This window comes from Sinocyclocheilus grahami, unplaced genomic scaffold, assembly GCF_001515645.1.
Source record: "Sinocyclocheilus grahami isolate Dianchi unplaced genomic scaffold, SAMN03320097.WGS_v1.1 scaffold588.1, whole genome shotgun sequence".
Classification (NCBI taxonomy): Eukaryota; Metazoa; Chordata; class Actinopteri; order Cypriniformes; family Cyprinidae; genus Sinocyclocheilus; species Sinocyclocheilus grahami.
Window position 1 is genome coordinate 919,395 of NW_015505767.1, and position 27,329 is coordinate 946,723.

A 27,329-nucleotide genomic window follows, 5' to 3' on the forward strand; every position below is an offset into this window, starting at 1 on the left:
TTATATTGCAGCCATTTGCTAAAATCATTTAAGTTAATTTTTTTTCCTCATTAATGTACACACAGCACCCCATATTGACAGAAAAACACAGAATTGTTGACATTTTTGCAGATTTATTAAAAAAGAAAAACTGATATATCACATGGTCCTAAGTATTCAGACCCTTTGCTGTGACGCTCATATATTTAACTCAGGTGCTGTCTATTTCTTCTGATCATCCTTGAGATGGTTCTACACCTTCATTTGAGTCCATCTGTGTTTGATTATACTGATTGGACTTGATTAGGAAAGCCACACACCTGTCTATATAAGACCTTACAGCTCACAGTGCATGTCAGAGCAAATGAGAATCATGAGGTCAAAGGAACTGCCTGAAGAGCTCAGAGACAGAATTGTGGCAAGGCACAGATCTGGCCAAGTTTACAAAAAAAATTCTGCTGCACTTAAGGTTCCCAAGAGCACAGTGGCCTCCATTCCTTAAATGGAAGACGTTTGGGATGACCAGAACCCTTCCTAGAGCTGGCTGTCCGGCCAAACTGAGCTATCGGGGGGGAAGAGCCTTGGTGAGAGAGGTAAAGAAGAACCCAAAGATCACTGTGGCTGAGCTCCAGAGATGCAGTTGGGAGATGGGAGAAAGTTGTAGAAAGTCAACCATCACTGCAGCCCTCCACCAGTCGGGGCTTTATGGCAGAGTGGCCCGACGGAAGCCTCTCCTCAGTGCAAGACACATGAAAGCCTGCATGGAGTTTGCTAAAAAACACCTGAATAAGATTCTCTGGTCTGATGAGACCCAGATAGAACTTTTTGGCCTTAATTCTAAGTGGTATGTGTGGAGAAAACCAGGCACTGCTCATCACCTGTCCAATACAGTCCCAACAGTGAAGCATGGTGGTGGCAGCATCATGCTGTGGGGGTGTTTTTCAGCTGCAGGGACAGGACGACTGGTTGCAATCGAGGGAAAGATGAATGTGGCCAAGTACAGGGATATCCTGGACGAAAACCTTCTCGAGTGCTCAGGACCTCAGACTGGGCCGAAGGTTTATCTTCCAACAAGACAATGACCCTAAGCACACAGCTAAAATAATGAAGGAGTGGCTTCACAACAACTCTGTGACTGTTCTTGAATGGCCCAGCCAGAGCCCTGACTTAAACCCAATTGAGCATCTCTGGAGAGACCTAAAAATGGCTGTCCACCAACGTTTATCCAACCTGACAGAACTGGAGAGGCTCTGCAAGGAGGAATGGCAGAGGATCGCCAAATCCAGGTGTGAAAAACTTGTTGGGTCTTTCCCAAAAAGACTCATGGCTGTATTCGATCAAAAGGGTGCTTCTACTAAATACTGAGCAAAGGGTCTGAATACTTAGGACCATGTGATATTTCAGTTTTTCTTTTTTAATAAATCTGCAAAAATGTCAACAATTCTGTGTTTTTCTGTCAATATGGGGTGCTGTGTGTACATTAATGAGGGAAAAAAATGAACTTAAATGATTTTAGCAAATGGCTGCAATATAACAAAGAGTGAAAAATTTAAGGGGGTCTGAATACTTTCCGTACCCACTGTATATATATATACACACACACACACATACACACACACAAATAAATCCCTTTGGTTATCTTTAATGCTCATTCTCAAGCTTTGTTGTCAGTAAGCATTGATACAGTGTGTGCTATATTTGTTTGGAATAGCATCTGCATAATGTTGTTTGTAATGACATAGCCTTATACAGTCTGGCTGCTTAATGATAAATCATGATGTTCATGTTTTTTCCATGTTATCTCTTTTGAAATGGGTTTAACACATTATTGTGCACTTAACTTGTCACGCGTATCAAGGAAATGTCTACCCTGCAAAAAAAAAAGAGCATTTTCACTTTTTCAGAGAGAAAAAGAAAAAATTCAACATGAAAGATTTGAGTTTGTTTTGAGGCAAATTTCATAAATTACATGTTTTATTGGACTTCATGAACAGATGTGCACACAAATAATATTGTCATGCATGGATTGTGTGTGTGTGTGTGTGTGTGTGTGCGTGTGCGTGTGCGTGTATGTGTTTATTCTCCATTATACTCTATCTTTATAATACTGCCCATTAGCTCCCACCTTCTGATAGAGTTGTGCCAGCAGATGGTACAGAGGTACAAGAGATGCCTGCTGACATGGCTAAGACATCTGATGGGAGTCAGAATCAGCCTGCAGGATTTGATATGATCTACAGGATCGAGGACGTCCCACCTTGGTATCTGTGTGTGCTGCAGGGACTGCAGGTACACTTACATTCTCATACTCTCCCATAGTCTGACTCACCTAATGTTCCCATCCCTTCTAACCCTTCCTATATCTGTATGTCCTGCCTCTGGATCTCCAGCACAACCTAACATGCTTCAGTGGAACTATTGCTGTACCATTCCTATTGGCTGAAGCCATGTGTGTGGGGCAGGACCAGTACACTTGACAGCCAGTTAGTGGGCACCATCTTCACCTGTGTGTGGATCACTACACTCATACAGACTACATTTGGTGTCAGTTGAGTTATTCAATGTGGGCTTTAGTATGGAAATATGTGATTAGTAGTCACAATAAAAAAAAAATTCTATGCCATATTTAGGTTGCCTTTGTTCCAGGTGAGTGCTTTTGCCTTTCTCATCCCTGCTCAGGCAATTCTGAGGCTGGACAAATGGAAATGTCCCCCTGAAGGTACAAACAGTGTTACACAATGTGTGAATTTTACAGTGACTATCAGTGGGGGGAGCTTTCTGTATTGCATCTTGCACAAACTCTTTTTTCATTTTATTTTTGTATTTTGTCTGATACTGTTCCTGTGGTTAACTCCTCGGAGACTATACTAGTGAAACTTCTAAGCTTAATTTTTTACTTAGAGATATAGTTCACCCAAAAAACGAAAATTCTGTCATCGTTTACTCTTGTGTTTTGTTGAAAACAAAAGAAGATATTTTGAAGAATGTTGATCACCAAACAGATTGTGGTAGCCATAGACTTTCATTGGGTTTTTTTTGTTAGTTTTTTTTTATCATACTATAGAAGTCAATGGCTACCGTTACCTGTTTGATGACAGAATTTTCATTTTTGGCTGAACTGTCCCTTTAAGATAAAAAAAAAAATCTATTTCTAAATTGAAAGTACCATTGTTAAAATTGTAAATTAGGATGTTTCTGTAATACAGTCCCAGGTCAGCATATATATAAAAAAGAAGAAGAAATTAATGCTTTTCAGGAAGAATGCATTAAATTGATCAAATGTGATAGTAAAGACATGTATAATGTTACTAAAGATTTCTGTTTAAATAAATGCTGTTCTTTCCATTCATCAAATAATCCAGAAAAAATGTAGCATGGTTTCCACAAAAAATATAAAAAGATATATATATATAAGCCTAATGTTACTCTCCCAGGATCAGTAAACAGTCCTCCATAAAATGTGCTGGCGATCCACAGCACTAAGTTGAAGTATTCCCTCAGCGACCAGCACATATCGTCCTTTTTTGGAAGACCAAACAAAGTAGTTTCGCTTTCACAACGAAAAACACAGCTGCCTAGTGTGAGCGAAAGTCCCGGCTTAGTGTGAGCTGAAGCCAGGCAAGAGTGAGCTGAGGCGGCGTGGTCGAGAATCACCAAGAGCTTGTAACACTCCAAAGAGAAAGGAAAAAATGAAATCGCATCATATGACCCCTTTAATGCTAAATGAGAGAGTAACTTGCCAACTTTTGAACTTGGCTTCTCTGAAAACTGAAATGATGTCACTTTTCTTTATGTAATTAAAAAAAAAAATTTAAATTTATTTTGATGGAAATATGTGGTGTGATGGAAATCAAATTCATGGCCAAGATAAATTATCCTAAATTATCAGAGATAAATTATTTAATTAAAAAAAATGTTTTATGTAAATGCTATGTATACATATTTTATTCCAATAAAGGTTTTGGTATTAACTGCTTTTTAAATTATTTTTTTATTTTTTTTAGAGACACAAAAAAACTGCTCTGTTCTTCAAAGCTTTTCTTAAAAAAAAAAATATATATATATATATATATATATATATATACACTGTATACTGTTGAACCGTATTATAAGCAGCGGAGTGGAAAAAACTGATGTCTCGTGACATGTTTTTAAAAGCTGAACTGCTTTTAACTTAACATGGTGTCTTTAAAATATAGCACTCTCCTTGAAAAGCAACAAGAATCATGTTTACTTAGAAAAAAAATTCAAATGCAGCTCAGTTTTGTGTTTTGTGTGAATCTTCTAGAAAGTATTGTCTAGTGAGAATCTGTTTACGTTCCACATTGTGCAGATCAAATCTGTGTCTAAGTTAATACTTAACTTAGGTTTTGGATTTCACAGAGGAGATTTACGGAGATTGGACTCTTCCTCTCAACACCTCTCATATTTGGCAACCACGGATACGAGAGGTGCGTGACCAGCGTCTAAAGACTGAACCAGTCATCATTGAACCGTATTATAAGCAGCGGAGTGGAAAAAACTGATGTCTCGTGACATGTTTTTAAAAGCTGAACTGCTTTTAACTTAACATGGTGTCTTTAAAATATAGCACTCTCCTTGAAAAGCAACAAGAATCATGTTTACTTAGAAAAAAAATTCAAATGCAGCTCAGTTTTGTGTTTTGTGTGAATCGGCCCATCTTCTAGAAAGTATTGTCTAGTGAGAATCTGTTTACGTTCCACATTGTGCAGATCAAATCTGTGTCTAAGTTAATACTTAACTTAGGTTTTGGATTTCACAGAGGAGATTTACGGAGATTGGACTCTTCCTCTCAACACCTCTCATATTTGGCAACCACGGATACGAGAGGTGCGTGACCAGCGTCTAAAGACTGAACCAGTCATCATTGCCTTAGTAATGTCCTGTGTCCTGATCTATGTGTGTGTGTGTGTGTGTGTCTGTGTGTGTCAATTCTCTGTAGATTCAGGGCGGAGAATCTGTTTACGTTCCACATTGTGCAGATCAAATCTGTGTCTAAGTTAATACTTAACTTAGGTTTTGGATTTCACAGAGGAGATTTACGGAGATTGGACTCTTCCTCTCAACACCTCTCATATTTGGCAACCACGGATACGAGAGGTGCGTGACCAGCGTCTAAAGACTGAACCAGTCATCATTGCCTTAGTAATGTCCTGTGTCCTGATCTATGTGTGTGTGTGTCTGTGTGAGTCAAATTTATTTAGATTCAGGGCACTATCATTGTGTCCAGCCTGATTGAGGTGGTCATAGGTTTTGCTGGAATCCCTGGGATCCTGCTTAATTCAATCGGACCTCTGACTGTCACTCCCACAGTGTCCCTTATCAGCTTGTCTGTCTTCCAGACGGCAGGAGACCGCACAGGCAGCCAGTGGGGCTTGTCTCTACTGTAAGTCCTTGAGCTCTTTAAATGCATTTAGTTTACCAATAGATGTTTTTGCTTTAATACATCTGTGTGTTTTGTCGTTCCAGGTGTATCTTCCTCATTGTTTTGTTTGCTCAGTATCTAAGGAACTGGTCTTTTCCCAAGCTACTCCAAACAAAAAGGCTGTCACATCACACATGTGCAGATATTCAAGATGTTTCCAGTAAGAACCAGCATTCAACAACCAGCTCCATGATAATTGTCATCTTGCATTTTGACAATATCATAAACCATAGGACTAAGCAATAGACACCACATCCAGTATTCATCTCAATTAATTGAACTACCCCATGTGGCGCATGTTATCAGTGCGTTTACAGATTGAAATGCTCACTTTCAAACATTTTGTCTTTAGTAATCGATTATCCTGATTTCAGTAGATCATCATGGCAATCATGCAGCTATGGCTGATTTGCTATATTCTCACCCTGACGGGTGTGTTGCCGAGTGACCCGAATCAATACAGCTACAAGGCTCGCACTGACGCCCGGGGTGATATTATGACCCAGGCACCATGGTTTCGTTTCCCCTATCCATGTAAGGACCTTGCTTGCTTCCTGTATCACACACACCTATGAGTTCTAACAGCTTCTTTATCAGAAAATGTCACTTGAGACTAATATCTAATCTAAGATTTAAACATTTTTTTCACAGTAAAATGATTAGAAGTATGATTAGAGGGAAGGATATTTGGTGGGTTAATGGCTGAACTCTTTCCAAATCAGATCATGATTTTGTGTGTGTGTCACAGGTCAGTGGGGTTTACCCACAGTGACGGTAGCAGGAGTGCTAGGAATGTTTAGTGCCACTCTAGCTGGTATTGTTGAGTCTATCGGAGACTATTACGCCTGTGCTTGTCTCTATGGAGCTCCACCTCCTCCAGTTCATGCTATCAATAGGTAAAGACAATAAACTGTAGAAAACGACATGATTACTTCTTTAAGAGGATCATATCATGTGGAATCCCATTATTATTTTTTTTAATAATTCAGTGTACTGTAAATTTCAGAACTATTTGTAAAGCCTGACATATGAAATAATATTCAGAAAAATATATACATTTTATAATGGAACAGTTTATTAAACCTTAAGACAAAATATTATTTAAAAAGTAACATTTGATATATCAGGCTTTTATGGCTCATATACTATGATATCAAAGAATATGGAGCTCACATTAGAGTAGGAAAAAACACCTTTTTATTCAAAGGCCCAAACTGAGCAAAAATATGCAATTAGTGCAGTTGCTGATATTTGTATGGAAAGATGAAATTGTGATAGCTTGTAATGTAAATCTATGAAATCTGAATAATATAAAATGCATATAAATATCATTTGTTACTCTATATTTACCAATAATGTCTTATCAGGATGATATAGGGTGAATATATATAGTAATATATAGGATGAATGCTTAGTTTTACTGTGGTTTGAGAGAGATGAAAGAGACTATTGAGAGATCAACAAATAAACGTTTCACAAAACATGATTTTTCTAAGAAATTATGTATGGATAATAAAGTAAACCTATGCCTCAACCTGAAGGGTTAAAATCAGACAACAGAAGGCATATAGTATATTGTGCACAACAGGTTGTTCAGAGTTTTCACCATTTTATAATGTAGAGGCCTTAGTTAGCAAATGTGATACTGTAGGCTTTACAGGGTTAAAACTAAGTGGCAGTTACAGCCCGATGTTGTGACCTCACACAAATGATTGCATCAACACATGATCATCTGTGTTTATATGTAAACAGTTATTTAAAGAAACTTAGCCAAGAGGAAGTATGATAGATGCTATTTGTCCTAAACAACAGAGTAAACAGTGGTGAAGTCCTTTAAAGGTGCAGTAAGTGATTTCTGAGAAACACTGTTGGTATTGAAATCACCAAAACAAACACGCCCCTACCCGAAAGGATCACTCCCTTATCTTGATCCTAAATTCACAAACATGCTATGCAACACAGGCAACTCCCCCCATCACAAAGTGTTTTTTGGTGCTCGGTCTGATCCACTTTCAACACCGTTTCTCAGAAATTGCTTACCGCACCTTTAAAGATTGTGGTATTCCTGGCTGTGTGTAGCACCTACAGCTCTGCGTATTCTTTTAGAAGGATCTCAACATTGCGACTGCAGATTGCTTTTAACAATCTCTCTGATCATTTCAGTCTGATTTTGAGTTGCAGCAAAAACTACACTCTAAAAAATGTTGGGTTAAAAAGGGACAAACCCAGCTATTGGGTTGTTTTGACCCAGCGGTTGTGTTGTTTTGAACACAACCGCTGGGTCAAAACAACCCAATAGCTGGGTTTGTCCCTTTTTAACCCAGCATTTTTTAGAGTGTAAACTCAAGTGGAAATCAATCTGTTTTCTTTCCAAGGGGGATCTTTACAGAGGGAGTGTGCTGTATCATAGCGGTGCTGCTGGGCACAGGAAATGGATCGACCTCTTCCAGTCCTAACATAGGGGTGCTTGGCATCACCAAGGTGAAGTAGAGGGAGCTCTTAGGCTCTGTGTAATATTAGTGTATAACTTCAAGGCTATTAGAAAGCATTCAGTAAATGTAGTTCTAGTATCTGTATTTGTGACGTCTGATCAGAGTCATTCAGTGGAGCTGATAGCAGGTGCATACAGATACACTATTCACAACTCTCCTCTTGTCTCCTCAGTTGCTCTTTTTCCAGTGTCATTAATTTTGTGAATATGTTTTGTGTCGAATGACAAGCAGTGGTTTCTCTGGTGTCTTGATTTCTCCTATAGGTGGGAAGTAGGAGGGTGGTACAGTATGGAGCAGACGTAATGCTTTTATTGGGAACTATTGGGAAGTTCACAGCCCTGTTTGCCTCCTTACCTGACCCTATCCTCGGAGGGATGTTCTGCACCTTGTTTGGGAACAAGCTTGTTGAACCTATTTGAATTTGCAGATGTGTTGTTCCAGCTTTGTCCACAGGGTGTCAGTAAAGAGTCCAGACACTCTGTAGTAACTGCTGATTTGCTCCATCTAAATCAATGTCATGCCATGAATTAATTTTGTATATCAAACAACATTTTGTAACACTTTAGTTTAGGGACCAATTCTCACTATTGACTAGTTGCTTATTAGCGTGCCTATTATTAACACATTGGCTGTTTATTAGACATACTTATAAAGCACTTATTCTGCATGACCATATTCTACATCCCTAATCCTACCCCATACATAAACTTAACAACTACCTTTCTAACTATTAATAAGCAGCAAATGAGGAGTTTATTGAGGCAGAAGTCATAGTTAATGGATTGTTAATAGTGGAATTGGACCTTAAAATAAAGTGTGACCCAACGTTTTTGTATGGGATCAGTCAATATTTAATTATATACACTACCGTTGAAAATCGATTTTTTTTAAAGATTTTTATTCAAAGATGTAATAATTTGATCAAAAGTGACAGATTTAGGGTTATTATGAATAAAATAAAATAGAAAAAAAAATATTTCAGCAAGATATAATTTCTCATATCCATTTCTTACAGTTTAAGTTGATAAAATAACTAAAACTAAAGCTGAAATTAAATTAATAAAAACTATATAAACATGTTCAAAAACAACAGCAAATTTATAAATAACAAAAACACAACAAAATTACTAAAACTAACTAAAATTCAAATGAAAGCTGAAAATATAAAAAATAAAATCTAATTCAAAATATTAACAAAAACGAATTATACTAAAACTCAATGATACTAAATGGACAGATTTCTGTTTAAAATAAACGCTGCTCTTTTGATCGTTCTGTTCATTATATAATCTGTATGGGATCAGTCAATATTTAATTATATACACTACCGTTGAAAATAGATTTTTTTTAAAGATTTTTATTCAAAGATGTAATAATTTGATCAAAAGTGACAGATTTAGGGTTATTATGAATAAAATAAAATAGAAAAAAAAATATTTCAGCAAGATATAATTTCTCATATCCATTTCTTACAGTTTAAGTTGATGTACTAAAATAACTCAAACTAAAGCTGAAATTAAATTAATAAAAACTATATAAACATGTTCAAAAACAACAGCAAATTTATAAATAACAAAAACACAACAAAATTACTAAAACTAACTCAAATTCAAATGAAAGCTGAAAATATAAAAAATAAAATCTAATTCAAAATATTAACAAAAACGAATTATACTAAAACTCAATGATACTAAATGGACAGATTTCTGTTTAAAATAAACGCTGCTCTTTTGATCGTTCTGTTCATTATATAATCCGGAAAGAAATGTATTAAGGTTTCCACAAAATATTAAGCAGCACAACTGTTTTTAATATTGTTAATAACAAGAATGTATTATTATCAATGATTTCTGAAGGCTCATGTGACACTGAAGACTGGAGTAATGGCTGAAAATTCAAAATGCCGAAAATGCTGAAAATTCAGCTTTGCCATCACAGGAATAAATAACATTTTAAAATATTTTAAAGGAGAAAACAGTTATTTAAAATTTGAATAATGTTTCACAACATTCCAGTTTTCACTCGATTTTTGGAGGAAATAAATGCAGCCTTGGTGAGCATATGGAGACATTTTTCAAATAATTCAAAAACATTTTCAAACCCCACACTTCGGAATGGTAGTGTATATGTATTTTATGTAGTTTAAACTTGTATTTTTGTGTTTTTAATCTGTACACAGGTATGATTACAGCTGTTGGACTGTCAAACCTACAGAGTGTGGATCTGAACTGAACTGAAAATCTTTTCGTTCTGGGTTTCTCCATGTTTTTTGGCCTCATGTTGCCTAATTACCAGGACACTCATCCGGGCAGCATTAAAACAGGTTGATTTGCCACACAGTGTTTTCTGATATATTTTGTTTTGCAGTACATAGCAGTAGCTGTTGTCACTAATTACTGTGAACACACATGTTTTGATCGATTTTAACAGGTGTAGCAGAACTGGACCAAATCATCACAGTGCTCCTGACAACAGAGATGTTTGTTATTAGGGGGATTGATAGCATTTGTACTTGATAACACAACCCCAGGTGTGTGACAGAGTTACTGAGGGAATACAGATTCGTTGGATGAATAGACAACAAAAGCAGTGTGAAATTACAAACAGGCTGTTGCGCATGTTGTTCTACATTCAGCATTCTTTTCTGCATTGTGTGTGCAGGCACCAGAAAGGAGCGAGGTCTGGTTGAATGGGCGGCTGAGAATTATTCAGAAGCAGGAACAGTAAAAACAGACACATATGACTTTCCAGTTGGGCTGGGTCTGGTCCGGAAGCTAGGCTGTCTGCACTACCTACCGATCTGTCCCACTTTCTGGGGCTTCAAGCCATCGTGGTGTCGCAAGTATGAGGAGGAGGAGGACATGAAAATAAAGGAAGGGTGTGAGTGATGCTCCAGTTGAAATGGTCTGCACCAAAATTTAGCCATAGTTTTTATTTGACTTGGTTTGATAGAGCGTATGTTGTCACAGCTGAGTACCAATTTTGCTGTCAAAAATGTTGATTTGTTTGTTCAGTTTTGCATATAAAACAGACAAGAAAAATGCACCATTAGAGAATGGGTGTATATATTTAAAGGAAAACTAGAATGAACAGTTTGAGGACAAAAGGTCTCTGTTCTTTTAGCATCAAACCAAATGTAAAATTTCATTTGATTATAAAGCATTAGGTGTTTCATTGAAATTAATTCAAAAGAAAATGAAGGTGAGTTTATTTATTTATTTATTTATTACCTCTTGATTGTGTACAAAATATGCAAGAGATTAACACTAAACAAAATGTGTTCAGAAATATTTCGCTTCCGAAAATAGTGAAAAATGACATGTTTACAATACACAGAAATCATAATTTATATACATATTATTGTAACTGATAATGCTTATAAATACTAAGAGTGCACTATGTATTCCATAAGAGCCATGGGACCAGAGATCATGTGGACATTCAGTTTTGACAAAGATGTGCTTAAAGGCACAATATGTAATTTTTCGCTGCTAGAGGGCGCGTATTCAAAATAAACAAAGACCAGCTAGCATAGTTTGATGACGCTGTGACTGAGTGTGGAATCATGGGAGTTGTGGTCTTCATCCCCACAGCCGATGCAATCCGACGGGACTCGGGCAGAAAGCATGTTCATGGATGAGCTAATGATTTATTAACGTAGTAGAATGAAGCAGGGTGAGGCTGAAAGCCGTCGAAGCGAAACGAGGCAGTTGAACGAGCGTGACACATGACTCGAAAGCAGCAGAGCTTTTATTATGCCACAGCCGACCGCTTCCGCTCCTTCTGGTCGTGCGTATGTGGGGGGGGAAAGCAGCGCTGTTTTATCATACTAGATACATTTGAAAGTTCTGTTATAATGCTACTCTGTGCGGTCGTCACCGGTCTATTAAAACGCACAACATATTAAAGCGTGTTTGGTGTTTCCATGTTTTCTACAAAACGGAAATCGAGGGGTTATGACGTCATTGGCAGGCGACACAATGACACTATGGACACGGTCCGTGTCACTAGTTAAAATTGCTTATTTCTCTGGATTTAAACATTCTTCGAAACATTTGGGATAATGTAAGTACACAAGTCAGCAAAATATATAACACTGTTCTAGTGTTTTTTTGATATTTTAATAAAAAAATCTTACATATTGTGCCTTTAAGTTATTTTGTATTAAAATATAACCTCAATGTCTTTCTGTCTGTCTAAAATATTTTTTGTCTTTAAGGTGTCCGTTTTGATTTATTGGCAACTCGTTACAAAAAAGTTCAAAAGGTTAGAAAAACATCATCATGTATTATGAACTAACAATTGACATTTTTTGCAGCATTTATTAACCTAGGTTAATTTTAATTTAGAAAATAATTATTTATAATATATAATTTTTCATTGTTAAATTCATGTCTATTCATTTAAAATCAACAAATGGTAATTTACAATGGTAATTTATACAACTTAAATATTAAAGTGTTAAAAATGTATTGGTATATGTAAAAATTAATATTAACCAATATTAGTTAATGCTGTAAAATTGCTGTTCATTGTCAGATTATGATAACTAATGTGTTAACTAATTTTGGTTACATCTTATTTTAAGGTGTTGTTGTTACAGTGTAATTATACATTTAAGTACTGAGTTATATTAAAGCTGCAGTCCGTAACTTTTTTTGGAAATCAATATTTGAGCAAGTACATAACCAGCCAGTGTTCAAAACTATTGCCTTACTTTAGCCCGATTCACAACGGTTAACTTATAATAATGTTTTCTAATTTGAGTGGTACGGGTAGGTTTTTGTAGGAAATTCGAGCACGGCACTGCGTCATTACGTCACGTCTGTAAACATAAAGAAGTTGTCCCGGCTACTAGACTATCGCATGTGAGGATCCTGCAGGTGACGGATCGTTTATAGCCTTTTCTCACAGCAGCCAGAATAATTAAATGTATCATTTTGATGGCGGATTGTAATCCATAAAGGATTATGTGTTTATGAAACACATGTGAATGAAATGAAATTATATTACAGTTATAAATGTGCTTCTGATTACAGATAGCCTGGGATTACACAAGATTTGTATTTTAAAGACAACCAGTTCAAAGGGAGCATAATTTGCTTTTTGGGTTAAAATAATTTCTAAATATGAAATTCGAAGAGTATGACAATTAGATTATACTGTGCAGAAATTGAAATCTACACACTAATACACACCATACTCATAGTCACCAATTCTGATGTTGTTAACATTAATCATTTGAGAATAAAGTATAGCAATAATAATAATTTGAACGGTTTGATGTGATATGAGCTAACCGATCTTTAGATTTAATCACCATTGGTAGCGAGATTTATGGTAATGCTTTTTTCCTCAGTTGGTCAGAACAAATGTGGCAGGCTTGTTACATACTTGTTCAGATGGCAATATACGGTGAAAATTCTTATTTGGGTCACATTCCAAGATGTAGGCTAGAATCTGTGATTCTGAAGTACAGTGACTATCCACACCTGTGCAGTGACCGACTGCCACGCGTATTCTTCAGAACATTAGATTCATCCATGCTGGAGCCATGCCGACTCACAATCCACGCAAGCTAGATAATTCCGCACACAGCTGCAATTCCAGGTTTTCAAACAGAGATGGCGACAAAGAGGCAAAATTTATGGACTGCAGCTTTAATTAACTACATGTACTTACTAAATGATTAGGGTTTGGCTTAGGGTTACTTGCATGTAATTATGCATAATTAATTGTTATTATAATAGTAAGTACTTGTAATGTGTAACAAGGACACCTTAAAATAAAGTGTTATCTTAATTTTAACCGACTGAACCTTATTGTAAGGAATGACCAATTAATTTTTCATGACATTTTTATAAACAAACAGTAATGCTGCAATAAACATGCAAACTGAAACATTATGCAGTGGCTTTGATCCCATACAGCCCAGAGGGTTTGATTTACTGCAGTGTTTGGTCTAAAGCTAAATTGATTTAGCATCTTGCCAAAGGTTCAGCCCTGTTTAATCATCTTTATTAATTTGAAGGAAATATCTATACATTGTCATCCATCCTCTCACTGTCTTCAAATTTGACCCCAGAACATTCGGTCCTGCGCCAATCGTATCAGTTATATATAGTCAATAAGCCATCCTGAATGGATTAAAGCAAAGGTCTCTCATGAACAAGTGTCAGGTGTCAGTAGGAGAACAATTAATTCATTTTTGGGGCAAATTCATTTTGAAACCAGTTCACATCAAAATGTTTGGTCACATTTTATTTCAAGGTCCAATTCCCATTATTAACTAACTATTAACTATGACTTTTGCCTCATTTTGCTGCTTATTAATAGTTAGTAAGGGATGGGTAAGGGATCAAAAATGTGTTAGTAGTGAGAATTGGTCCTTAAATAAAGTGTTACCAAATTTGAGAGGTTTAGTAAAAATGTAATTTAAGACACTAAAATTCAGTTTAAGTTTACAAATATGAAAAAATAAAGTGTTTGTCAGGAAGTGCTTAACTAAGCCACTGTTTACATGAAACAGAGCCATGGTTTTGCTCAAACTTCCGTTTAGTAAATATATATACAATTTACAATAACAAAATCATGACCTTTGTCATACTTGCTAAACAAGCTCAAGACACTCAGATCTCTTGGTGAGTCTCAGTTGCCCATTCCAGAGGTTATCTGAGCCCCTCTCCCTTTAAAGCCCCTGCTTTGTTTATGTAGCCTGAATGTGTGAATGCATATGCATCTTACAACATTTCAACAGATATAATCAGTCTCACCCATGTCAGTTGCCAAGTCCAGAGGTAGCCTTTACGAAGTAAGGAGTGTTGAATGCAGTGCTAACTGAATACGCTTTCAGCTTTGATGCCTTGAGGCCAGGGCAGCAGATGGTCAACATGTTTCACTCATCCAGAAGCTTATACACAGCTCCTTTCCAGCATTTAATAGGCACTGGGTAATCTGATACTTTGGCATGACTCTTCTACTGTCTTCTACAGTCTATAGGTCCCGTCAGGTTTCATGGTTCTGGTGGTGGGAGCACCTGAGGATGTGATTGTACGTAAGGTAAGCATTGTGGGGTGTACATGGGTGGGATGTGAACAGAGGCAAAGGATATGGCACAGGGTGTGGGCAAAACAGCACTGGGAAGTGTCTGCTGTGGCAGTAGGACCTCAACATACTGGCAAGTTTCTGGGTCAAACAGCATCTTGCGCTGTGGCAGCTGAGGCATGTCCACATAGAAATAGCAGCCAGTTTCCGGGTCTAGCAACAGTTGGCGGGGGTTTTGTGCTGCTGCTACACTTCCTCCTGTTTCTGGATACAGCATACCTGTACCCCCAAGCCTGGCCTCTGCATTCATGGGAGCAACAAAGTTTGTATTGTGTTGGCTTTCTGGAGAAGACATTTTCAGCCCTGCTTCCCCGTTCTGAGATTGACTGGTTGAGCCATCTGTTGGATGGACTAGCATTTTTCCATCCTCATAGAGGGATCTCAGTAGGGGGGTATGACTGTTTGATGCAGAAGGCTGGTTGTAAAGAGATGTTTGAAACAAGACAGGCCCTTGAACATAGCCATGAATGGCTCCAATATGAGGAGAGATTGTCTGGTAACCCAGCGGATTGGGTTTGTAATAATATGAGGGAACCATGGGCGTTGAAGCAAGCGTTAGGATGCAAGCAGACAGAGGTCCCACTGAACTCTGTGACCTGGGAGGAAGGCATGGGGTCTGGAGGCCATCACTGATTATCTTGCCATGGTCCCGTTGCTCAGAACTTGCTGTGGGTGGACAATATTGCAGTGCTACTGGGAAAAGTATATCTTTGTCAGAGCTGATGGTCATCTCATGCTCTGCCTTGTTCAAGTCTTCTTTTGTAGGCTTTTCAGTAGAGGCCTCCTTTTTAGCTTGCAGTGCCAGGTCTGTCCTGTTAGTTGGTTTCAAGTTTGTATCACTGACTGGAACATCAGGTTTACCCATGCCAACTTGGCTATCCTGTGTCTCTGAGGGCTTTGACAAGGCACAACTGTTTGCCTTGGTTACACTAATTTGGCTGACCTTTGTAAATCCAACAGTATGACTTTTGCCATTTGATTCCACAGGAGGCATTACCTTAGTCAAGCATCCTCTTGGTGCAGAGTGATCTCTCCTTCTGTCCAGTGAAAGAGGTGGAGTGACTTTCTGTACCAGGGGTTTTTTATCTTGTCTGTATCCTTTTCCCTTTCCTTCACCCATGCTGTTGCTTAGATTGTGCATTGATGGCTGAAACAATGGAGCACTCCCATCTATTCCATGGGCTGATTCCCCTGTGCCCTTGAAGGACATGTTGTATGTGTTTTTCACTAGGGTTCTCATGTCTCTTACTACATGCACAGGGGCCATGGCTTTCAATTTGCCTTGGCTTTGCATACCTAGGATTGCAGACTGTCCTCGTGACTTGACTTCTTCTCTGCCACTCTCTTGCTCCTTTCCAACATTGCTCTCATCAGCTTGAGGCATTCTATTATCTACTACGTTTGCTTCCAAATCAGAGATTAGCCATGCAATATTAGTAGAACTGAGTGTACTTTCCATAATGCCAGCCTGTTGCTCCTGCTTTTCCAGCACATTGGTTAGGGTCATATTGCGTTGTTTATGGATTCCTTGCCCTGTATGGCATTCTTCAGGTGTGGTTTTCATAGAAGCCTGTGTGCTGATGGCTACATTTGTTGCTGGACTCGAATTCCATGCTCTTCTCTTTGCTGAGTCACAGGATAGCTTCACACCAGGGCTCAGGTTAGGCAGCCGCAACATGTCCTCTCTTGGACTCAACTTCTCTGCTTTCTCATTCTCTGAAGGGTCGGTTATTTCAGTGCCACTACCTTGAACTTCAGACCTGCCAATTGCACTTAAAAGAGGATTGAAGCCATGTTTGCTCAATAGCTTGGGCTGCATTTTAGAGTTAACACTGCAATGCTTTTGAACAGGGCTGCACTCTCTCTGGGTCTCCCTCTTAAGAGTAGCACTTTGATTTAGTTTAGTAGTTTCAGCAAATACGTCCTTGCCAGACAAATAGATGCATTCATCAGTGGTAATAGTCCTGTTGTTCACTTTGATAGAAGCAAAAGCTTTATCAGAAACATCCAAGGTGCGAAGGTTCTGTTCATGTTGCATTTTTTTTGATAGGACATTTGTTATGATGCAGGAAGCCATCTGGGTTTTGCTGGAGGTTTCATCCAGGGAAAATGACTTCTGAAGCCTATGTTTTCGGACAGCCTGTACTGACCTTTGATCAGCCACATGGGACTCCTGGTTAAAAGCTGCAGGGGTGCTATGTTGACGCTGAAATGTGTCTCGGGCACGCACAGGTGTGTTTGCAACCTGAAGACTTTGATTGTTGCTCTCTTTGGCATGTGCCTCTGTTGTGTCCCGTCTCTTCAGCTGGATTTGTCTTTTGGGCACAGTCTTTAAGCCTCGGTTTACTTCATCTGTGGTTTCCAATGCCACATCAACACACTCAAAGCTACTGGATTCTGAGCAAGCAGATGTGTTTTGAGTGTTTGAATACATCTGCATTTTAAAAGAGAGAACATCATCTGTCCAATTGTTGTGGTTTTCATCAGCAGAGGGCTGACTTGAGGGCCTACATCTGAAAACATGCATGTAGTCAGTTTCAGAACAGGAAGCTCTTACCTGGGCCAGGTTAACAAGGCCCCCCACCTTACTGCTGGCCTCAGCAAGCTTTGTTCCCATGCTGGTTGATCCTCTGCTATTGCCTGTAGTGTGGCAGGGTTGCCAAGTGCTGCTACACAACGTGCAGTAGAGTGGTCTGGACTGCCAGACGCCTTGCCGGCTCTGCTTTTCCAACGTCCGAGTATCAGCAAGTCTCTGTAGCTGGTGTTGGTGCCTGGTTGCGGGGATACGCTCTGAATAACAGTGTGGTGGGATTCTTGACTCCTGCTTGCTGGCTGTGAGTGTTGAGATGCAGTTTGCAGACACTTTTCTATTTCTAGACCTGACTGACAGCTCAACCTGCTCCATTCTACAACTCACCCCGCTACCCTGGCCCTCCCCCTCCTTTTTCATATGACACAGAATATGCCTGCCTCTTTCAAGCCTGCATTCTGCCCTGGGTGCACTCAAACATTCTTTGGGTCTTTGCTTTTGTGTCGCGTGGTCCTCTTTTGGCTCTGTGCTACCATGCTCCTGTTCCCTACCCTTGCTGTATTGATTTCTCCTAGGTGTTATCAAAATTAATTTTGGTTCTGGGGAGCTGTGCTCTTCAGCGGTTCTAATGTTAGTATGAAATACAGTCCTGCTGCCTCCAAAATAATCCCTCGGTTTAACCGACGAATCTTTTCCTGATAAATTAAGCTTGTTAGAATTATCTGGCTTTTGCAGAGGGTTTCTAAAGGCTGCCTTTACAGACTGCAAATCCACATTTGCTGCTGTTGTACCTGACTGCAGATGTTTTGACTCAGATTCTAACACACTCTCAGATGATGAAGATTCATCCTGTTCACATTGGGACTCATCAGGGAGCACTTCTGTACCCTTCTCTTCTTGTGTTTTGTAGTCTTGTGATATTGTGGTGTCTGTGATCAAGGATCTTGAAGTGATGCCTTCCGTAGTAGTAGCACAACCTAAGAACTCAAATGTGCCACCTTCAGCAGGACGGTCTGTAGAGAGAGTGTGTGTTCTGTCCCCTAAAGCTTCACTGTACTCACTCAGAGAACAAAGAGCAGTGTAGTATGAACTTGCTGAGTCATCTGTGATATCATCAGTCTGCTCTAGCTCACTTTCCCCTTCATCTCTTTGTTGGAGAGGCAGACTGTTTTTTTCTTTGATAGATGCAGTTGATTTAGACATTTCTCTTTAAAATGCCACTTCAAAAATGTCCTCCTGTGGTGTCTGAAAATTTCAGATGCAGTACTGAACGTTTTACACACTAGTGTGGGGGTGGGTGTTATATGTATTGTACAGAAATGTTTATGGTTCAGAAAATTAGATGTTACATCAAGCCCAGTGATGTCCAGTTTGACTGCTTTTTCTGAATTATTGTCTAAGAAAAATAAAACGAATAAAGGATTGTATTTTTAGATGATTAAAATTACAAAGCAAAGCCATATGCATGCACACTGTAAATCTAAAAATAATTTGTGTATTACAAAAAAATTGTAAACACTTAATTGGTAGCAGCATGTTAAAAAAATACTGATTGGAGTCTCATGCATTTGATTTGGGATGAAACGGGCTAATTTTTTCCATTGTATTTGACTTAACAGTGTTTGTCAAAGGAAATACTATGCATTCTAGAGAGCCAGCTGCAGATCTTGTGCTTGACGCCATCTCACCCCCAATGTAAAAACTTCTCTCACCTGATCCAAGCCACCCGAAGTCTTCTCCTTTTTGTTGAAACTCCTCTGAGGTGTTAAATCTAAGTAAGAAATCAAGGAAAAATGTCAAGATATCTATAAAAAGAAACGAGGGCAAGTGCCTTCTTTAAAAGTACACTAAGCTAGGGACTGCATAGGAGATGAATCAGACCTTATTTTTTGGGCTACTGAGGTCTGGATCAGGATATGTGGTCCAGGCCCAGTAGTAGCTAAGGTAGTGGTGTGGCAGTCAGCTTTGACAGCAGGTGCTAGTCTGGCTGTGCTGGAGCGTTCCCTTTGGAATCTAACTAGCATAGCCAGTGCAGTCACAGGGCCAGCTAAATATAGTTCCCCAGGCCCCATAACACTATCATCAGGGAGATAGGGCTGAAGTCTTCTGGTACGCTGTGGTAAGTATTGGGCCTTTAAACGGCCACTGCAAATAGAATGGTCACACTGGTTATGAGGGTATCATTTAATGGTGTAAATTGGTTCTTTTTTAAAGTAGGCATTAAAGGTATCACTATATCTTAATTAATTGTACATTGATCTGAACTTTGTTTGTGTGAAGTTAATTTTGATGTGAAATGTAGTTCTATCAAATAGTTAACTGGCGACTTAACTATGAGAGGAAGCACTGTTGTTCGAAAGCACAGCTGTTCGAGAGCAGATGTGCACTTCCTCTCAAGTGTTTGTTGTGCGTTGCCAGCCAACTCTGGGAGTTTCACTGAATTTGCCATGACAGGGCCATGCAGGCCATGACAGCTATGGCATTTGACCCACTTGGTCTTGGCTGTGCCTGATGGTTTAATGACATGATATAGTGGGCAGCAAGGATATAAGACTGCTTAATTTCACACCAGCGGTGCTCCAAATGTTTATTATCCACATAGTAACACATACATCAAACCTGAGGGGACCACCGACACTGTGGTGTTAAGTTGTGAGAAGTGTATAGCATTGCAGGGAGTTAAAAACATTAGCCTATAACATAACTTCCATATTAGCATTTCACCCTGAAAACATGGTTACAGACTCTTCAAACATGGAAACAAGAGACATAATACATAATAACAGTGAAGATTTCCACATATCTCATTTATATTTACATTTACATGTATGCGTTTAGCAGACAATTCTCCAAAGCCTTAAAATAAAGGAACATACAGTAAGTGTCTGGTTTAATGGTTGTGAAGTGGTTAAGTACATCTCTCAGAAACTGTTCCATAGTAAACCAAATTTCACTAGTTACATACAGTAAATATCAAATTTGCATCCTCTCACAGAGTATAAAAATCGTTGTGTTTTATTTATTATTTTGGATGACACTTTAAAAATGGCATTAATAATCAGATTGGCCACATACTGTAGTACTTTAAGTACAGCTTAGCTAAACTGCTACTAATAAAACGACTAGATTTTCTGACTCTTTAACTTCATATCTTATTATAAGAAACTAAAGATCCTTTGCACATTGATCAGGCATTGTTGTAGGCTATTCTATATAGTAGGCTACTATTTATTAGATTATACATGAACTTCCCCTTATCCTGTACTGCAATTAGGCCTGGTTTCACAGACCGGGCTTAGGTTAAGCCATGATTAGGCCATATAGTTCAATTAGGACACTTAAGTATATTTTATAAACATGCCTTAGAAAATAACATTACTCGTGTGCATCTTGAGACAAAACAATGGCACTGACATATTTTAAGATATGTCAATGCAAATTTCTTTCAGGTAAAACAGCCCAGACATGCATTTTAGTCTAGGCTTAAGCCTTGTCTGTGAAACCCGGGGTTAGTTTTAAGCAGCATCTACAGTGCTTATGAGTGCAGGGTCCACCTGCAGGCCAAATACAGGCAGAACATATACCAATAAAATAAAATTGGTCATTTATTTAACAAAACTAGGATTTAGTTTTAAATGACAAAACATTGGTATTGCGTGGGACCTCTCTGTACAAGTTCAAACAGCATTATCGTGACAATCACTAATTCTTAATATCACAAATTAATTGCATCAATACCAATTACAATGCGTAATTATTTAAAAAGGGATCATTTATCAGATTTATATTATTAAATACGTAGTTGGATCTCACTCAATATTATTTTATTCGTTTATTTATTTATTTACATTAAATTATGAAACAATTTATTTAAAATGTGTTGTTCCTCGCTGTCCTCAACATCAAAATAACTTAAATCTCAGTAATCTTACCAAACCACCACATTTTACCTGTAGATTTAGATAATTGTTTTCTAATAACATTTACATACACGCACTATCATTTATCAGCGTTTTAAATAAGTTGTCGAATCGCAATTGTTTGAAGCAACGCTCATGTTAATGTCCGCACTGCGGACTCCTCCCCGTTTAGAGCGACCATGCAGCTCCGCACACCAACATCATTCAGAGCTGCTCCTCTCAGGCCGCTGGGGGAGCACACTACACGGGACGGCGAAAAAGTCAAAAGGGGTTCAGTTGGATACACACGCAGCGGTGTTTTGATAAAAAAAAAACAGCTGCACATTGAAACGAGTTTGATATTCACGGGAATAATTTCCCTTTATATGGGATTTGTTTCGAAAAGTACACACGCGCGTAGTTGAAGGATAAAACTCCAGTATGCGGCAGTTTTGAAACAAAGGGGTCTGGAGCGCCGTTGTCTCAGTGGTAAGACGCGCAGTTGTTTTAATAAAGAGCGTTATATTGTTTCCTATACTGTTGCATTTTCAGCTTCTGTTTTAGTTTGGATAGTCGTGGTCGATTAGCGCGTTTAAACCGAAACTACGCTTTATTTGTTCACAACTCTCATGTATACTTGATATCGCTGTAATAAGGTTCTCGTGGCGTGCCTCAGGGCTGGATGTGCTGCGCCGGTCACTTTCATTTCATACCGATTTATTTATTTATTTAGAAATAAAGTGACCTCAAGATACGGAAGGTTTATCGCTAGACTATTGTGTTTAGGTAATTAGTTGAGTCTTACACAAATAAATAAGACAAAGTCGTGATTTTCGGCGAAGCGGCTGTTGTAGTTTAGCGTGAGATGAACTGCTTGAACTTTGCCGGACGACTTCAAGATCAGAAAATCTAGAAAAGAGTTTACCACAGGCGCCCACTTGTCTTACGTCTTAAGCACTGTGACATTTTCTCGCATAGAAACCTGAAATAGAAAGTAGTGTGGCAGAAGTGCTTAAACTGAACAAGAATAGCTTCTTTCCCTCTCACACTCTTGTTTGTGTTGAAGGATTGGGGGCCCTTTTCTGGATGGGAAAGATGGAATCGGAGGGCCAGTGGTGGAAAAGCCAGCTTGCAGCGGACATCCATCAGGCTCTGCGAATTAAGGTGAGTTTTAATAAATAGCTTTGCATTCATCACAGGTTATCACGGTTCAGTTTGAAAACTTTTAATCCAAACGTCAACCTCCTGGTCACCAATGGCTCCATTGCCACACGTTGAACCAGGTTTGGTTTGGCTTGTCCAAGCTTTGATGGGGAAGTGTGAAATGTCACACAGCCCTCAGAAAACATCCTCTGATTGTGGCTTTCTGAAGGTTACTGGCCCAACACATCGTCTAGTATTGTCTGCATTCATATCGTAAGCACAATTCCCTCATAAGAGTCATACTGAATATCATGTACAACTAGAAATACGCAAGGCCCTGTGCAAAGCCATTAAGGTCTTCTATGGTACAGCCAACTTTTAGTTTACTTTTATTTTACATGTATTCTAATCCTGTAACAACTTTATTTATTTTACTATATATATTCTTAAATTTACTACTTACAAATTATGTAAAAAAAAAAAAAAATACATAAAAAAGTCTAAACCAGTGTACAGCTGCTATGTCATTATTGGTAAATTTGTTTCTTGAAACTGGACACACTTGTGTTGGAACTCTAGGAAGTGTCTTGCTAAACCATGTGCACTTTTGTTTCCTCACTGCTGAGTGAATTGCACCCATCAGACAGTGAGGTTTAAGTGCATTTATTTAGTGCACTCTGTTGTCTCTTTATTGTCCGTCCTGTTTATTGCGGGGTGTGCTCGCATCCGGTTTGGAATGTGAACTGTTCTGTTTGTGTGTGTGTGTGTGTGTGGGTTTGTACTTGAGTTTGTCTGTTAGCTTGAGATTAACGGACTGGACAATCCTGCTGGGTTTATTCAGCACGTGTCAAGGAGTGGCAAAATGATGCATGTAACTGAATGTGGCTGGCATGAACTTTTTTTTGGCAAGTTATTCTCTTCACCACCTGGTTAGTCAGAGTTGTACTATGCGAAATCTAGCGATATGTAGGAGGACTAATGCAATGCAGATGCAGAGTGGTTCAGCTGTTTGTGGAGATCGGAGGTTTGGTGTTGGTGGACTTTTAGACAGAACAATCTCTCTCTGTTCACCAACATGAAATATTCAGTTAATGTTGTGCAGAAATGTTTAGCCGATGTAAATCTTTGCACAGATAGGCTATAGTTTAATTTGTTTTGTGTGGGAGGTTGGCTGACTTCACCTCCTACTACGTCAGTACCGAAACCTAAGGGTCTTTGCAATTAATTGAAATCTTTGCGGAGGTTAATTAGCAGTCTTGCTTTTAATTTGGCTCATAAATTTAGTTTGTCTTAAGCAAGCTAAATTACAAAATTCAAGCAAGTCTATTTCCTCTTTTTTGTGTGATGTTCAAGTGCCAATTCCCATTTTATCTTGTGTGAAACCCACAAAAATGTAAAACCACAAAGGGTTGCTGAGCAAGTTTTATTTCCTCTAGCTTTACCTTGCTATACTATTTATAGATGTTTTGAAAAATCTTGTTCTCTTGAAAAAGGTTTGCATCAAGTTATGCAGTTGACAAACTGATCAGCCATTCAAATACAGCAGCAGCTGTAGGGCTGTTTAAATTGCGGGCAGGCCCCACAAAAGGGCTCCTTGAGAGGGTCAAATCCCAGCCTCTCACCCCACAGGGGACAGATGGCTGCGAGACATGATGGCTAGGCCTGTAAAGGACCCAGCGCTCTCCTCAACAGCCACTATAAAGCAGCACACTTTGCCTGTAGGACTCATGTCTGGAAAGAGTTTGACAATTTAGCTGCTTATTAAGCGTGACTGGAGCTTTTTCAGGGTATGTTTGAGTTGTAATTTTTGCGCAGTTGGTGTTGGATTAAATTGAGAATGGTTTAGTTGGTTACAGAGAGTGCTGACAAAAGGCAATTACTTTAATGGGCCTCATTCATGAAAAATTGTTAAAGGGGTGGTTCACTGGTTTTTTTCTAGGCTTGATTGTGTTTATGGGATGCAGTCTAACATGTTAATGCTTCGTTTTTTTAAAAACGCATTATTTTTCACATAATTTACCTTTATTCCACACCTCTCTGTCCAGCTGGGTTAGCTAGCCTAGTGTGTTGTGATTGGCTAAACCGCCTCTAGTGCACGTCTAAGCGTCCCGCCTCTCACCTCAATGGCATGTGCTCCGGTTGTATTGTAAACAAAGGCGTCTTTAATATCGCTTATCAGTTTGAGCAATTTGATATTATTGAAGAGGATCGTGCAGAACCTGTGCAAACACGGCTTTTAATGGTAATGGTAGGCCTATGTTTTTTTTGTTGTTGTTGTCTCATACTTTTAGATATGCTGTTATTTGTAAATGCTACTGCTTATGTTAGCTTTTAATATACAGTTTTATCCTGATTAAAGCTTTAATACAGTACGGGCAACTGCACGCCCCGTCCATGTTTAATGCTTCTCATAGCTATGTGAAAATAAGCATATAATCGTAACAGTTCATTGCTGAGCTGAATGAGAGAGTGAGAGCGTGTGCGTGTGCAGAGCAGGGGGACGCGAGGAACAGTATTAAGAACCGCTGCTTTAGAACATTGATTTTGAAACTTGTGAATCCATTAGAATCGTTAGAAGACAGATTCATATATGAATAGATTTTTATGTGCACCTCTAGTTTTCTCTTCCTCTTCTCTAAAGCAGCGCAGCATGGCCTCGCCCCCTTTGCTGCCTTTTCCCGAGGGCGGGGTTTATCTGGGTTTGTGATGTCACGAACCTGGGAAGTAACTTGTTGTAGTCCCTACCAGCCGTTTTTGTAGGCATTAAACTACCAGAATTTTAAAAGACGATATCTCCGTTTGCATTGAACTTTCAGCTTCGTAACTTTGCAGATATCGTTTATGCTCAAAGAGCAACATTACACACTAACTAACGTTAAAAAATTTAAATCGCAATGAACCACCCCTTTAATCTTTCATAAATTGATTTGAACATGCATTGTTCCTTTTGAATGCAGAATGCAACACTTAAAAATGGTTTTACATAATTTATGCTCATGGTTCATACATTTATCTTTAATTTGACATATTTTCTAATTTATTTTATTTACTACGGTCTTTCACAGATTATATACTTTTCTATATTTTCTATAGATTATATATGGTAATATCACAGAATAAAACAATTATTTTTAATAACTCACACAAAAACTACTGTTCTCTCTTAGGCTACGTTTACATGACAACGATGTAGCCAAAAACAAAGTTTTTCCCTTGCGTTTTTAAAAAGTTTCACGTATACACGACAATGTTTTTAAAATGATTCGCGTTTACACACATCCGTGAAAACGGCCATAAACGCTGTATTACGTATGCCAGGCCAGTAGTTGGCACTGTCACCTTGTTAGTAAACGGTACCTTTAGGGAAGTGACGATTATATGTTGTATATGATGCTTCTCCGCTGTTGGTTGTAATATTGGTGAAGTAAATCCACACTTTGCTGAAGAAGTGTTAGCAAACTCTTGAGCAGCAACAACAGTACCATACTCCGCCATTGTTGTGTATGTTTGTTCGCGCTTGCCTTTAAAATCGACACGTACGGCGCATGTCTACATTCCTAACACGTACTACACACACGCATGACGTCACCGTTTTCAAAGATTCCCGTTTTGGGTGTTTACATGGAAACGATAACGGTGCCGTTTTCAAAAACTTGCACTTTGAAACCCGATTTCAAAATTATGTGTTTTCAGTCCCCAAAACGCCGTTGTCGTGTAATCGAACAGGCAAAACGCATAAAAAGTTTCCCGTTTTTGGCTGAAAACATTGTCGTGTAAACGGCCCCTTATTCTCATCAAGGTTGCATTTATTTGGTCAAAATGATTAAATCCCTAACATATTGGGATGAAATATTTTGAATATAATATAATTTTAAAATACATGTAATGCTACATTTTCTATTTGAATATAATTTAAAACAGAATTTATTTATGTGATGGCAAAGCTATCACACATCCTTCAGTGTCACGTGATTCTTCTAAAACCATTCTAATATTCTGATTTGATGCTCAAGACATTTCTTATAGTATCCATGTTAAAAATAGTTGTTTCTAATACGTTTGTGAAAATTGTGATCCATTTCGGGATTATTTGATTAATAGAAAGTTCAAAACAACAGCATTTATTATAGAAATATTTTGTAACATTAAGAATGTCTTTACTGTCACTTTTAATAGATGTAATGCATCCTTGCTGAACACCATGATATTTGTACCATGGTCCAAATATTATATATACTATTTTACAAAAATAAAAAAATGCCATCCTTTTCTCCTTAGGAGCTGAAGTTGCCAACGTACCAGGCCCAGTCTCCACAGATTGGGATGCGGCGGTACTTTGCCGACCTGCTTGCTGTTCTCAGTAACCGATACCAGCTATGCCCTACAGCACGTCACCTGGCCGTCTACCTGCTCGACCTCTTTATGGACCACTATGATGTAGCGGTGCGGCAGCTGTACGTCATCGCCCTCTCCTGCCTCCTCCTGGCCAGTAAGTTATTTGCTGCTTTTATGTGACTGTGATGCTGGTGTTTGATTCCTTTTACCTGTACCTGATCAGGCAGTAAACTCATTGCAGGTTCCATGAAGTAAATTTGAACTGACAAAATTTATTTTTTAGATGACTTCAGGTGCTCGTAGGGAACAGAGTCTGATTCTCTGCTAGGGCTGTGCGATATGGACAAAAAAAACTAGGGATGCACGATATATCGGCCACCATATCGGTATCGGCCCATATC

At 38.6% G+C, this 27,329-nt stretch overlaps 2 protein-coding genes and 1 pseudogene across 3 annotated transcripts in view; 2 read left to right on the top strand and 1 right to left on the bottom strand.

Moving 5' to 3' along the window:
* The first annotated feature begins 2,000 nt into the window (after positions 1 to 2,000).
* On the top strand, positions 2,001 to 10,876 carry LOC107557031 (solute carrier family 23 member 1-like; annotated as a pseudogene).
* A 4,002-nt stretch (positions 10,877 to 14,878) lies between these two features.
* LOC107557040 (uncharacterized) lies at positions 14,879 to 18,754 on the bottom strand. The gene has a single exon (XM_016240338.1). The coding sequence runs from the start codon at positions 18,752 to 18,754 to the stop codon at positions 14,930 to 14,932; it is 3,825 nt and encodes a 1,274-aa protein (XP_016095824.1). The 3' UTR covers positions 14,879 to 14,929.
* A 2,894-nt stretch (positions 18,755 to 21,648) lies between these two features.
* The window catches only part of LOC107557066 (cyclin-J-like), a 14,458-nt gene continuing 8,777 nt past the window's right edge, over positions 21,649 to 27,329 (top strand). For both annotated transcript variants that reach the window (XR_001605348.1, XM_016240377.1), the window contains exons 1-3: positions 21,649 to 21,939; positions 22,517 to 22,614; positions 26,872 to 27,082. Coding sequence is in view for 1 of the 2 variants with exons in the window: in XM_016240377.1 (XP_016095863.1) it covers positions 22,537 to 22,614; positions 26,872 to 27,082 (289 nt within the window). In the remaining variant the exon portion in view is untranslated. The remainder of the gene's footprint in view (positions 21,940 to 22,516; positions 22,615 to 26,871; positions 27,083 to 27,329) is intronic.